Source organism: Rhinoderma darwinii, chromosome 5, assembly GCF_050947455.1.
Source record: "Rhinoderma darwinii isolate aRhiDar2 chromosome 5, aRhiDar2.hap1, whole genome shotgun sequence".
Taxonomy (NCBI): Eukaryota; Metazoa; Chordata; class Amphibia; order Anura; family Rhinodermatidae; genus Rhinoderma; species Rhinoderma darwinii.
This window is the reverse complement of record NC_134691.1, coordinates 269,926,316-269,939,337: the sequence shown is the minus strand read 5'-3', so window position 1 is coordinate 269,939,337 and position 13,022 is coordinate 269,926,316. Positions and strand designations below refer to the sequence as shown.

Genomic DNA, 13,022 nt, shown 5'->3' with positions numbered 1-13,022 from the left:
AGAACCAAGGTCTTGTCAGGATATAAAGAGTTTGGTTTGACTCACCACAACAAGCTGTAAAATGAAAAGAAAAATGACATGGTTATTTTAATAGTCATGTAAAAGAAATGTGTGTATATAGGTGTATGTATATATATATATATATATATATATATATATATATATATGTGGAGTTTAGTGTAAGTTTTGTGATATCATTTGGCAGCACTTTTTGCGATTTCATTGTGTAGTGAGTGTTTTTTTTTAGCATAGGACTATGGTAAAATAAATAATAGAGGCCTATTCCCAACTATAACAGGCGGCCAAGAAGAAGGAACCCCGTGATCAGCTCATCAGGGAACGTGACTGCTGGACAGAGGTTGTCTGAAGTGGACAATGCATTTAAAATGCCTTTATTCCCATTCTATAGATTGGGTTCTCACGGTGCGGACGCAGGGAGAAGCACTTTCGTTGTAATTGGCTGCGCAGTAAACTGACTTTTGGCTGCATAACCGCGCGGCCATTAACAATGAAAGTGCTTTCCCCGTAGTCAAAATGAAAACTGTGCTGATCTACTAGGAAATGCTATCACTTTATGATAATGGGGGCCTGACCTCTTGGACCCTAACCGATCCTGAGAATGAATGGGCCGGAGCCACTGATTTAGTGCCCTTCTAATTTAGTTTTTTTTGCACAGTGGCTCTATCGGCCACCCGTCAGTGCAGGGAACTTCAGCTAGCCCCTGTCACTAGAATGGCGCTGTGCTGTAGTTCCCTGCTCAGTGGGTGGCCGAGGCACTGCTGTGCAGGGAAAAACAGTGAAAGAGACACAGTGCTAAATCAAGATCAGTGGGGGTCCCAGAGGTCAGACCCCCGCGATCATACAGTGATGGCATATCCTAGTGATATGTCATCACTTTATAAGATGGGAATACCCTAAGTTATCATGATGTACAAAACAAACAATATACAAGCTTCATCTCTGCTACATCTAAACATGGCAAATTCAGCTCTGCTCCATCTTGATTACATTTCTTATCAACTGTTAATTGATTTTAAAAGACAGACGTATTTTTATTCACACTAGCCAAACTTTAGTATGATCTGAAAACAACACAGGTACAGCAACCCTGACAGAGGATTAGTACATAGCAACTATATATACTGCTAATTCTAGACTTCGATGGTTAAAATTAGTCACTAGGACCACTAATACCAATTGGGGTATTGTTCGGTTTGTTACTTCGATGGCATATGAAAGATGCCTGTAGCTCATAGTGCCCAGCCTGGTAACAAGATAACTACAGGGTGGGCCATTTATATGGATACACCTAAATAAAATGGGAATGGTTGGTGATATTAACTTCCTGTTTGTGGCACATTAGTATATGGGAGGGGGGAAACTTTTCAAGCTGGGTGTTGACCATGGCGGCCATTTTGAAGTCGGCCATTTTGTTTCTAACTTTAGTTTTTTCAATGGGAAGAGGGTCATGTGAGACATCAAACTTATCGAGAATTTCACAAGAAAAACAATGGTGTGCTTGGTTTTAACGTTACTTTATTCTTTCATGAGTTATTTATGTCATAATGGGTGTCAGGTCCGAGCATTCCTAGATGAACAGTTTCCTGGAAAGTGGATTGGTCGTCGTGGGCCAGTTGAATGGCCCCCTAGGTCTCCCGATCTGACCCCCTTAGACTTTTATCTTTGGGGTCATCTGAAGGCAATTGTCTATGCTGTGAAGATACGAGATGTGCAGCAACTGAAACTACGGATACTGGAAGCCTGTGCTAGCATTTCTTCTGCGGTGTTGCTATCAGTGTGTGAAGAGTGGGAGAAGAGGGTTGCATTGACAATCCAGCACAATGGGCAGCACTTTGAACACATTTTATAAGTGGTCAGAAACTTGTAAATAACTCATGAAAGAATAACGTAACGTTAAAACCAAGCACACCATTGTTTTTCTTGTGAAATTCTCGATAAGTTTGATGTGTCACATGACCCTCTTCCCATTGAAAAAACTAAAGTTGGATACAAAATGGCCGAATTCAAAATGGCCGCCATGGTAAACACCCAGCTTGAAAAGTTTCCCCCCTCCCATATACTAATGTGCCACAAACAGGAAGTTAATATCACCAACCATTCCCATTTTATTTAGGTGTATCCATATAAATGGCCCACCCTGTATTCTTAATCCAGTAGATGTCATTTTTATCTTATTTTCAAGACTGAATAAAATGGATCACTTACAGCTCATTTTCTGGATGTAGTCGAGTATTTCACACTCCTAAAAAACAATGTATTCTTATGGTGAATGTGAATCATTGGTATAACTGAATTTATGAAATGATAACAACCAGTTCCAAAGAAAAAAGATTATTAGAAACATTTAAAATTGTATACAGAATAACTGCAAAGAATTTTAATATTAAAAAATTCAATACTAAAATTAATTGTCTGACAACCACTCCCTGTAATTCCCCTTGTAAGCTACAGCCACCACTAGGGGGTGTTTACAAGCTTGCTGAAGACAGATTTATCATCGAGTTCAATTGGATCCAACATTTTATTATATATCACTATGTGTGAAGTTAGGCAGGGGATTTTGAGCTCTATATCAACAAAACAGATCTGTGACCCCTATAAAAATATATTATGAAATGAATCCGCACAGACATTTGAAACTTCTGTATTTAGATAATAAAAATTATACAGGACAAAATAATATTGAAAAAAAAAAATGATATGAATCTTTATTGAATATACATATAACGGATAATAAATGCTTAAAATACATGTAAAAAGGCGAAAGATAACCCAAAAAAAGTTGGCGGTGCAAGGTCAATATAAATCTATTGCAAGCACTGTAACTGGACATCAATATATAATAAGTACCGTGTTATATAGCAGGTTAGTGACTACTATAGGGAGCTATAGATGCAAAGAGTATACATACCAGATACAGCACACCAGCACCAACGCATGTTTCGCAAACTGTGAAACGGACGAATCAAATAGCGAAACGTGCGTTGGGGCTGGTGTGCTGTGTCTGGTCTGTATACTCTGCATCTATAGCTCCCTGCTGGCTGCTTTGTTTGTCTCTTATGCATTGTATATGTTTTGCTGTCAGCATTATATACAGTAGTCAGTAGCCTGCTATATAACACGGTACTTCTGGACATTTATCGCTGTCCATTTACTATGCCTGCAATAGTTTTATATTGAATTTGCACCGCCAACTTTTTGTGGGTTATCTGTTGCCTTTTTACATGTATTTTTTTTATTTTTTATCCTTTATATGTTTATTCAATAAAGATTTATATATCACTTTTTCAATATTATTTTGTCCTGTGTGTATTTTGGTGCTCTTATATTTGACTATACGGGACAGTGTTACATGTGAAATGTTTTATAAATTAGCCCTTGAGTAATTGGTTGCAAAATAAAAGATTATAGTCAAAAAGGTAGCATGACTCTTATTGAATTGTACAGTAGTAGTCATTCTGCCATCGCCAGACCAAGTACCCAAGATGCATCTGTGTGTGAGCTGCGTCTTCTGGTGAGGGCCCCACATCTACTACAATGCAATAATGTGTGTTACGCAAACACTGACCTTTATGAAGTGCCATTGGCCAATGTACACTGTGTACAATGTGAGATGAAAATACAGCCCCCCAATGATGAAGTTATTACCATATTGAGGCGGCATTGTATGTATCTTAATCCCCGTATTCTTTTACCTCATTGCTACTACTTTTAGATTGGTAACTTTATATCTTGTTATTGGTGACAATGAGTAGTACTGCCACTATAAACAGTAAAATGTGACAGCTATTCTCCCTGTCACAGACCTGAAGTAACTGACTTCCGAAATTTTACATGTGTGTTGCCTATTTTATTATAATATGTCATTTACTAGGAACCTGTTAATATTCAATGGCTTGGTTCATTCCATCTGAACTATTAGGAGTTTAAACCAAGCTAAAAGTACAAACAATTGTGACCACAGATATGTAAAGTTGTGTAGTTGACATACGTTAGGTCCTGGGAGTCCTGGCATACCGGGGGGACCCTGCAACACACAAGCTTAATGTTAACAATTTATCTAGAACATAAATATATTAGGCTGTTTACAGCTTCAGAGAGTAAACAGATCAACCAAATGATTTATATATTCAACCGCACACTGAGTTCAGAATTGAATGTGTATGGAAAATAGTAAATGAAAGGAATGGTCAGTCAGTACAGATCCCACACCTCTTCCGCGTGCCACAGAGCCTGTGCGGAGGCATGCAGAGTCCCAGAGGCTCCATACTACAGAGCCGTAGTCACTCCGTGTTGTAGAGTGGCCTCTTTACATCAACGTATTATGCAATGCTTCTAGGGGAGATACCTCCATAATACGACATCCGATTGAACATGCCACTATATGTTTTCTATAAGATTCATATTAAATTCAACCCTCATATGCTTCTGTATGAAATCAAAGGTATACAAGGGTACAGAAGAACCACCTATAGATGTCTATGGGAGTAACATTACAGCTCTGTACTACTAGAAGAGCTGTAATATGGTAGCGTATACCATGTAGTTCACATAATAAACAGTAGGCAACAGAAACCAGTCAGATGTATGTCTTCATCTTCTAACCTTTACTTACAAAATATAAGTTGGATTTTGATTGGTTGCTATATACTCCACCACTGTTCTTAGTTTCCCTAGTACTTATGTATAAAGGTGTGAAGGAAAAGAGGGGGCCGTACTGCAGACAGAAAACAATGAAGGGAGGCCTCCATGACTAAGCTAGGAGGGAGAGAATGACAGGGTTGCGTTATTGGCCTTCAGTATAGGCACTGGCGTAGCTATAGGGGTCGCAGCGGTCGCAATTGCGACCGGGCCCCGAAGCCAGGGGGGCCCACGGCCCCCCGCACCACATCAATAAAAAGTTACTATGGTAACTCGGGCCGCGGGCCCCTGTTACTATAGTAACATACTTTACTTACCTTCCTGGTTCCGGATCGCAGCGGAGGTCCTGATGTCAAGCGCTGTGCGCAGCGCATGACGTCACAGCGCTATGCCGCCGCGCACAGCATCGAGACTACAGAACTCCCGCCGCGGCCGAAGAGGAAGGTAAGCTTAGCCCTGACTGGCCGGGTCTGACTCCCGGGACCCGCCAATCAGCTGTTTTGAAGGGGCCGCAGCACTCGTACGAGAGCTGCTCCCCTTCATTCCTGTCACTTCATTCCGGTCACACTGTGAATCGGTGTCGGCGATTCACAGTGTGGGCGAGTAGTGAAATGAAGGGGAGCAGCTCTCGTACGAGTGCTGCGGCCCCTTCAAAACAGCTGATTTGCGGGTCCCGGGCGACACATCAGCTATTGATGGCCTATCCTGTGGATAGGCCATCAATGTTTAGGGACTGCACAACCCCTAAGCCTACGATGTAGCAGGCTTAGGGGGCCCATGAGACAGGATCACAGATTGTGTGATCCTGTCTGCTGGGCCCTGTATCTAAGCCAATCACATGGTAGGCTTAGATACATGGCCCATGCGTGATCCTGTCTGCTGGGCCCTGTATCTAAGCCTACCACACTGTAGGCTTAGATACAGGGTCCCACAGACAGTATCACACATGGGCCATGTATCTAAGCCTACCATGTGATTGGCTTAGATACAGGGCCCAGCAGACAGGATCACACAATCTGTGATCCTGTCTCAAGCCTTAGGGTATGTGCACAGACACTAATTACGTCCGTAATTGACGGACGTATTTCGGCCGCAAGTAGTGTACCGAACTCAGTGCAGGGAGCCGGGCTCCTAGCATCATACTTATGTACGATGCTAGGAGTCCCTGGCTCGCTGCAGGACAACTGTCCCATACTGTAAACATGTTTTCTGTACGGGACAGTTGTCCGGCAGCGAGGCAGGGACTCCTAGCGTCGTACATAAGTATGATGCTAGGAGCCCGGCTCCCTGCACTGAGTTCGGTCCGGTACTTGCGGCCGAAATACGTCCGTCAATTACGGACGTAATTAGTGTGTGTGCACATACCCTAAGGCTGTGTTCACACGACCTATTTTCAGACGTAAACGAGGCGTATTATGCCTCGTTTTACGTCTGAAAATAGGGCTACAATACGTCGGCAAACATCTGCCCATTCATTTGAATGGGTTTGCAGACGTACTGTGCAGACGACCTGTTATTTACGCGTCGTCGTTTGACAGCTGTCAAACGACGACGCGTAAAAATACAGCCTCGTCAAAAGAAGTGCAGGACACTTCTTTCGACGTTTTTGGAGCTGTTTTCTAATAGACTCCAATGAAAACAGCTCCAAAAACGGACGTAAAAAACGCTGGGAAAACGGCGCGAAAAACGCAGCGAAAAATGCGAGTTGGTCAAAAAACGTCTGAAAAGCAGGGTCTGTTTTCCCTTGAAAACAGCTCTGGATTTTCAGACGTTTTTGGTCACTACGTGTGCACATACCCTAACACACGTGTTACTAATCATTTTTTGTGTTTTCTTACAGGTTCGGTCGTTGGACTACGGCGGATTCCAGGACTACTTCGATGACAGCTTTTTTTTTATTAATAAAATGGTTAATGAGGGTTGTGTGGGGGTTTTTTTTATTTCAATAAAATATTATTTCTATGTCTTTGTGTTTTTTTTTGAAACTATATTACAACCGCCTTAGTAAGGGCCGCCAGCTGATTGACAGCATCCATTGCTAAGGCGGGGCTTAGTGTTAGCGGATGCAGAGGCTAACACTAACCCCCTTTATTACCCCGGTACCCACCGCCACCATGGGTGCTGGGAAGAGCTGGGTACCATCCAGTACTTGACCATCTGTAGTGATGGTCGGCCACTGGGGTGGCCGCAGGCTGGTATTATCAGGAGGGGAAAGGCCAAAAACAGTGGCCCTTCCCATCCTGGTAATGCTGCCTGCTGCTGCTTTATTGTATCTGGCTGGTTATGAAAATGGGGGGGACCCCACGTCATTTAAAAAAAAATAATTGGAAAGAATGATGTCTGGTCCCCCCCAATTTTCATAACCAGCCAGATACAACACAGCAGCAGCAGGCAGCATTACAAGGGTGGGAAGGGCCACTGTTTTTGGCCTTCCCCAGCCTAATACTACCAGCCTGCGGCCACCCCGGTGCCTGCCCGTCACTACAGATGGTCGGGTACTGGTTTGTACCCGGCTCTTCCCAGTACCCCTGGTGGCGGTGGGTACCGGGGTAATAATGGGGGTTAGTGTAGCCTCTGCACCGGCTAACATTAAGCCTCGCCTTAGTAATGGAGGTAGTCAATCAGCCAGCGGCCATTACTAAGGCGGTGATAATAAAGTTTAAAAAGATACAAGCACATAGAAAAAATATTTTATTGAAATAAAATAAACACAACCCTCATTAACCATTTTATTGAGAATAAAAAAAACGCCGTCATTGAAGTCCTCGTATCCGAAGTCCAACAACCGAACCTGTAAAAAAAACACAAACACACAAAAATAATCAGTAACACATAAAGAAGCAAAATTATTATTCTTACCTATCCTGGGTCCAGCGCTGGAGCCGCAATGTCAGCGAGCTGGGCCCTGTATCTAATCCTATCATGTGTGATACAGTCTGCTGAGCTGTGTATCTAATCCAATCATGTATGATACTGTCTGCTGGGCCCTATATCTAATCCGATCATGTGTGATACTGTCTGCTGAGCCACTGTATCTAATCCTATCATGTGTGATACTGTCTGCTGAGCCACTGTATCTAATCCTATCATGTGTGGTACTGTTTGCTGAGCCACTGTATCTAATCCTATCATGTGTGATACTGTCTGCTGACCCACTGTATCTAATCCTATCATGTGTGGTACTGTCTGCTGAGCCACTGTATCTAATCCTATCATGTGTGGTACTGTCTGCTGAGCCACTGTATCTAATCCTATCATGTGTGATACTGTCTGCTGGGCCACTGTATCTAATCCTATCATGTGTGATACGGTCTGCTGAGCTGTGTATCTAATCCTATCATGTGTGATACTGCCTTCTGAGCCACTGTATCTAATCCTATCATGTGTGATACTGTGCTCAGCCACTGTATCTAATCCTATCCATAGTTTATAGGGTCGTAGTGCTATAGATATGCTATGCTGTCTCATATACACACTTTTTTTTGGGGCGGACACATGTATTGGGGCTATTTCCCGGACATTTTAAGCCCTGAGGGTATGTTCACATGGCAGCGTCTGTTACGGCTGAAATTACTGTGCTGTTTTCAGGAGAAAACAGCACCGTAATTTCAGCCGTAATGGCATGTGCAGGCGTCTTTTGCTGCGTCCATTACGAAAGTAATTGAAGCTGGTTTTCCATGGAAAACGGCTCCATTTACGTCTGAAGAAGTGACAGGCACTTTTTTACGCGCCGCCTTTTGACAGCGGCGCGTAAAAAAAATGACCGTCGGCACAGAACATCGTTAGACCCATTCAAATGAATGGGCAGATGTTTGCCGACGCTTTTGAGCCGCATTTTCGGACGTAATTCAATGCTAAAACGCCCGAATTACGTCCGTAAATAGTGTGTGTGAACCCAGCCTTAGTGACGCCCCGGCTGCTAGTGCCGCATTGTTGGGTCACTTAGGCCATGAGAAGTTTGCGGGGGGGGGGCCCAGTAAGAATTTTTGCATCGGGGCCCATGAGCCTCTAGCTACGCCCCTGAGTATAGGGAAGGGTTAAAGAGAGGGCTAGGAGAGGGGATAGGGAAGGATTTTTTTAGTGGGCTGTACTTACCTTCTCGCCCTCTTCTCAGTCACTGCGTGTTGGGACAAGGAAGCAGCAAAATGTTCCCCGCCCGCCCTAATCTTAGATTTTCTTTTATTTGCTGTTTTAGGTTGAGTGAGTGGGTGGTTAGTAGCTGTATCTCGTGATTGGTTGAGTATGGGTGTCTTTTGTTTGTATGTGTTGTCATGGCAGCTGCGGGGGGAGTCCTTGAAGTAAGTAAAAAACAGTGGTGGGGATGCATCACGGGAGGCACCCTCCGTTTACTTGGGAGACGGCTTCATAGGGTGTTATCCCTTGGAAGGCTTAGTGATATATTAGTGGTCATCTGCAGAGGTAATCGGTGCCTCCGAGCCGGGTTACGGCTGGGGGTAAGGAATTGGTGTAGGCAGATGATCAAGGTACATGTGTGTAGCTTCAAGGACTTGCCCCTGTCTTTTTCCATGTTAGGAAAAATGTTTTTATTTTATGACCCTGATATGGTCGTGTTTTAGTTATTTATGGTTCGAATTCCTTGTGGGACTTCACGGTTTATTGAATATCTTATAAAAGTTAAGAATTTGTTGTTTTTTCTGGACGTAATAAAACGGCTGCTGTGGCCATTAAAATCCAACTCTGTTTCCGGTGTCTATTTTATTTATAGGTAAAGTTTTCAATCAAGAGAATAGTACATTACACGACTCTACTTACTTGAGTCATGCGGACGTGTAAATCATAGCAAATAACCAGCTCAATGGTTTAATTTATGGCAGCTGGGATCTGAGGGGTTGGCACCGGGACAACAACTTTGCATTCCCACACAATATACATTTTTCCAATATTTTTTTGACCTAATATATACCATTAATGACACCCTCGTCTACAGGAATGAGAAGAGCAATGCAAGTTGCTGTACTTGCTAGAGACCCTGAATAGAGTGTTGACTTACAATATAATTTTAAATGAAGTATGTTTGGTGAATGAGATTACAGGATGTAGTAATAAAAAAACAAGTTCACATGTTGCGGATTTGTCACAGACTGGGATTTTCCATATGTACATCCTTCCTTTTATCGAAATGCAGTCTTGACTATTTCTAGTTTGATCTCTAATGTTATGCTTTGCTCTGTACAACAGCGTGTTTTCTGACAATGCTATCTGGTAGTACTGCTCGAATTTTGTTTTTTGGAAACAGATTATTTAAGCTAATTTTTTATATCAAAATTTTCTGGTTAAGTGCACTGAACAGTAAAGCTGTAGTTATGCCTCAACTGAGCCCCCGGCACCTTTGGCTGTGAACGGCGCTCCCTGTCAGAGTCAGTTCACACGTAGCGTAGATACTGCGGATGTGCCGCAACGGATTTTGGAATTTTGTCGCGGAAAATCCGCAGTATAATACAGTAGCAGCAAAGTGGATGAGATTTGAACAAATCTCATCCACACACTCTGTAAATGCTGAGCGGAAAAAAACGTTCAGAAATTGACCTGTAGTGCGTTTTTTAATCCGTAGCATGTCAATTGTATTTGCGTAAACGCTGCTTATTTGCTGCAGGATTTACCCATTGAATTCAATTGGAGGTAAAACTCGCAACAAATAGCAGATGTTGCATTTTTTGCAGCGGAATCGCATCGATTCCGCCGCAAAAAACGCATTTCAGGAAAAAATTTATATTATACTTACCCAGAAGTCAGTGTTTTTTCGTCCAGGCCAGCCTCCTGGCATGACGTTTCATCCCATGTGACCACTGCAGCCAATCACATCCTGCAGTGGTCACATGGGCTGAAACGTCATCCCAGGGCTGCAGAGCGTCAATACGTCGGAGAAACGCGCCACCGTGGTAAGTATCCATTTTTTTGCTGTGCAGTTTTCTGCAGCGGATATTCTGGCCAAAAACCTGCACCACAATTTGGTGCAGTTTTTCAGCTGGAATTCCCAGCGGTGCACAGGGCAGATACGCTGTTTACTTTTACACAGCGTATCCGCTTTGTGTGAATATACCCTTAAGCTGAAAATGACTTACATGGACGTTCTATGTGAGCCGTCTTCAGCCGGACAATGAGCACTGATCTCAGCCGAAGAAGCAAAGCGCTTCTGCACCTTAGTTTCAGCAACAGTGAGGATCTCAGCACCCAGACCCCCACAATCCAAACTTTTGATATGTCTCTATGATATATCAAAAGTTTGATGAAAGTGTAATTTCCATTTTAGACGCATAGGCTGCTATGCTTTTAGGATGGATCACACATATGGCTATGTGTAAGCATGCATTTGCACAGTATAAATTTGACAGAATCAGTATACATGATCAGAAACAGCCGGACACATCAAGAAGTGATTGGGGGAGGCAGACATGACCAGGGTTGCAGGGGAGAAGGAATGAGGTGAAAAGTTCAAATGGAGGAGGGGGAGGAAGGTGGAGGAGAAGGGGGGCGAGGATAACAGAGGGCATATAGGAAGGGTGAGGGACAGGTTCGCGCCATTCACGCCCCAGGAAAACAGTTTAGACCTTGTCCCGCCCGCCCTCCCTTAAGGACAGGTGTTATGTTTTGTTTAGCGATGTGGATTCCTTGTTGCTGCTGGTGTTTTTTCTTTTACAGGAGTCGGCTGGTGGTGACTGGTAGGAGCGGAGTCACGGTGGCTTTGTTGGCGGATTGGGGGGTCCTTGGAGTTGGTGGTAATTTGAAGTGGGGGATTCATCAGAGGTATGGTCCCTAACAAATACATAATTGCTCATGGAGATGGGCGTATTTTGGACTCCTGCTGGGTGGTGTCCCGGGGAGTGGTTTTACATACTTGGCAAGCCAACTGCGGAGCAGAAAGGTGCCTCTGAGCCTGTAGGGAGACGGCTGGGGGTAAGTAGCTATACAGGGGGCAGTTAGGCGCCAAAGTTTTGGAGCTCCAAGGACTTCCCCTTTCCTAGTAATGTTATTTATAAAGTTATGTTTTATGTTCATGTAAATTTGTTAATAAAATGGCTGCTGTGGCCGAAATTTTCCAACCCACTGTCTCGTGTGTCTCACTGGGGATGGGAGAGTGACATGGGAGGGTGGAAAAAGGCCTGGAAGCAAGAAAGGGGGTGGACAGGAAGGGAAGGTTAAGCAAAAGGGTTCGAAATGGGGCGAGCTCTGTAATCCCATGGTCATGTCTATACTTTGTGTCATCTAGTGAGGGCCATGGGCTGGAGAATTGTTACATGTAGCAGAGCTGGCTCTCAGGGAACACACGGGATTTTTAGTGATCCCTTGCATTTTATGTTTAATAAGATTATTTTATTTAAATGTGAAAGACATTGAAAAAAGAAACAGTGGCATGTGAAGATGTTTGTGTATAGTAGTAGTAATGTTTTATTCAACCACATTCCTATCTTGATGTTTGTATTTACAGAAGAAGAGTAAATATCCTTGTATTTTATCCGGATTTAATTTCTTATACAGACTAAGAGGTTATTCACACGAACAACCTAATTGGCCACGTGACGGACGTTTTTTTAACGGCCATCACACGGCTGTATTAAAATGAATGTATTTCTATGTGGCTATTCACATTGCCGTTGTTTTAACGGACCATGTGAACGGCCAGTGAAAAAATAGGACATGTTTTTTGCCCGTTTTCACCGATCCTTCAATAGACTCAAGTCTGTAAGGGATCTGTAGAATCGGGTCCCGAACAGATTTGACCTACGTTCGTGTAAATAAGCCCAGATTACTTTAAGCTGGCATCGTCTGGAATTTGTTACAATGTGGTATTTCTTCTAAACAGAGAAACTGCCCGGTAACCATGAATCCCACAAGATGTCTAACAAAAGAAGCCAATAAGAAGATACTTTTTTTTATTTATCTTCTCTAAGTCTATATTATAAACCAAGACATTTCATCATTAAGACCATGCATTGATGGGGTTTTACAGCTATTTCAGCATGATTGTGCTCAATGCACAAGGCAATGTCGGTCCATAAAGGCATGGTTGGGAGAGTTTGGTGTGTAAGAACCTGACTGGTCCATCCAGAGCACTGACCTCAACCCCACCGAACATCTTTGGGATGATCTAGAACAGAGATTGCAAGCCAGGTCATCTCCTCCAACATCAGTGCCTGACCTCACAGATGCTCTTCAGGATGAATGGGCAAATATACCCACATACACACTCCCAAATATTTTAGAAGTCTTCCCAGAAGAGAGGAAGCTGTTTTAGCAACTCCATATTAATGCCTATAGATTTAGTATGGGATGTCATTAAAGCTCCTGTAAGCGTAATGCTTGGGTGTCCCAATTTATTTTGTCCGTATAGTATATATATT

At 43.1% G+C, this 13,022-nt stretch overlaps 1 protein-coding gene across 1 annotated transcript in view; it reads right to left on the bottom strand.

Annotated features, from left to right (window-relative positions):
- Positions 1 to 3,922: 3,922 nt before the first annotated feature.
- LOC142652591 (uncharacterized) overlaps positions 3,923 to 13,022 on the bottom strand; it is a 106,507-nt gene continuing 97,407 nt past the window's right edge. The window contains exon 28 of the mRNA XM_075828246.1: positions 3,923 to 4,048. Coding sequence (XP_075684361.1) covers positions 3,923 to 4,048 — 126 coding nt within the window. The remainder of the gene's footprint in view (positions 4,049 to 13,022) is intronic.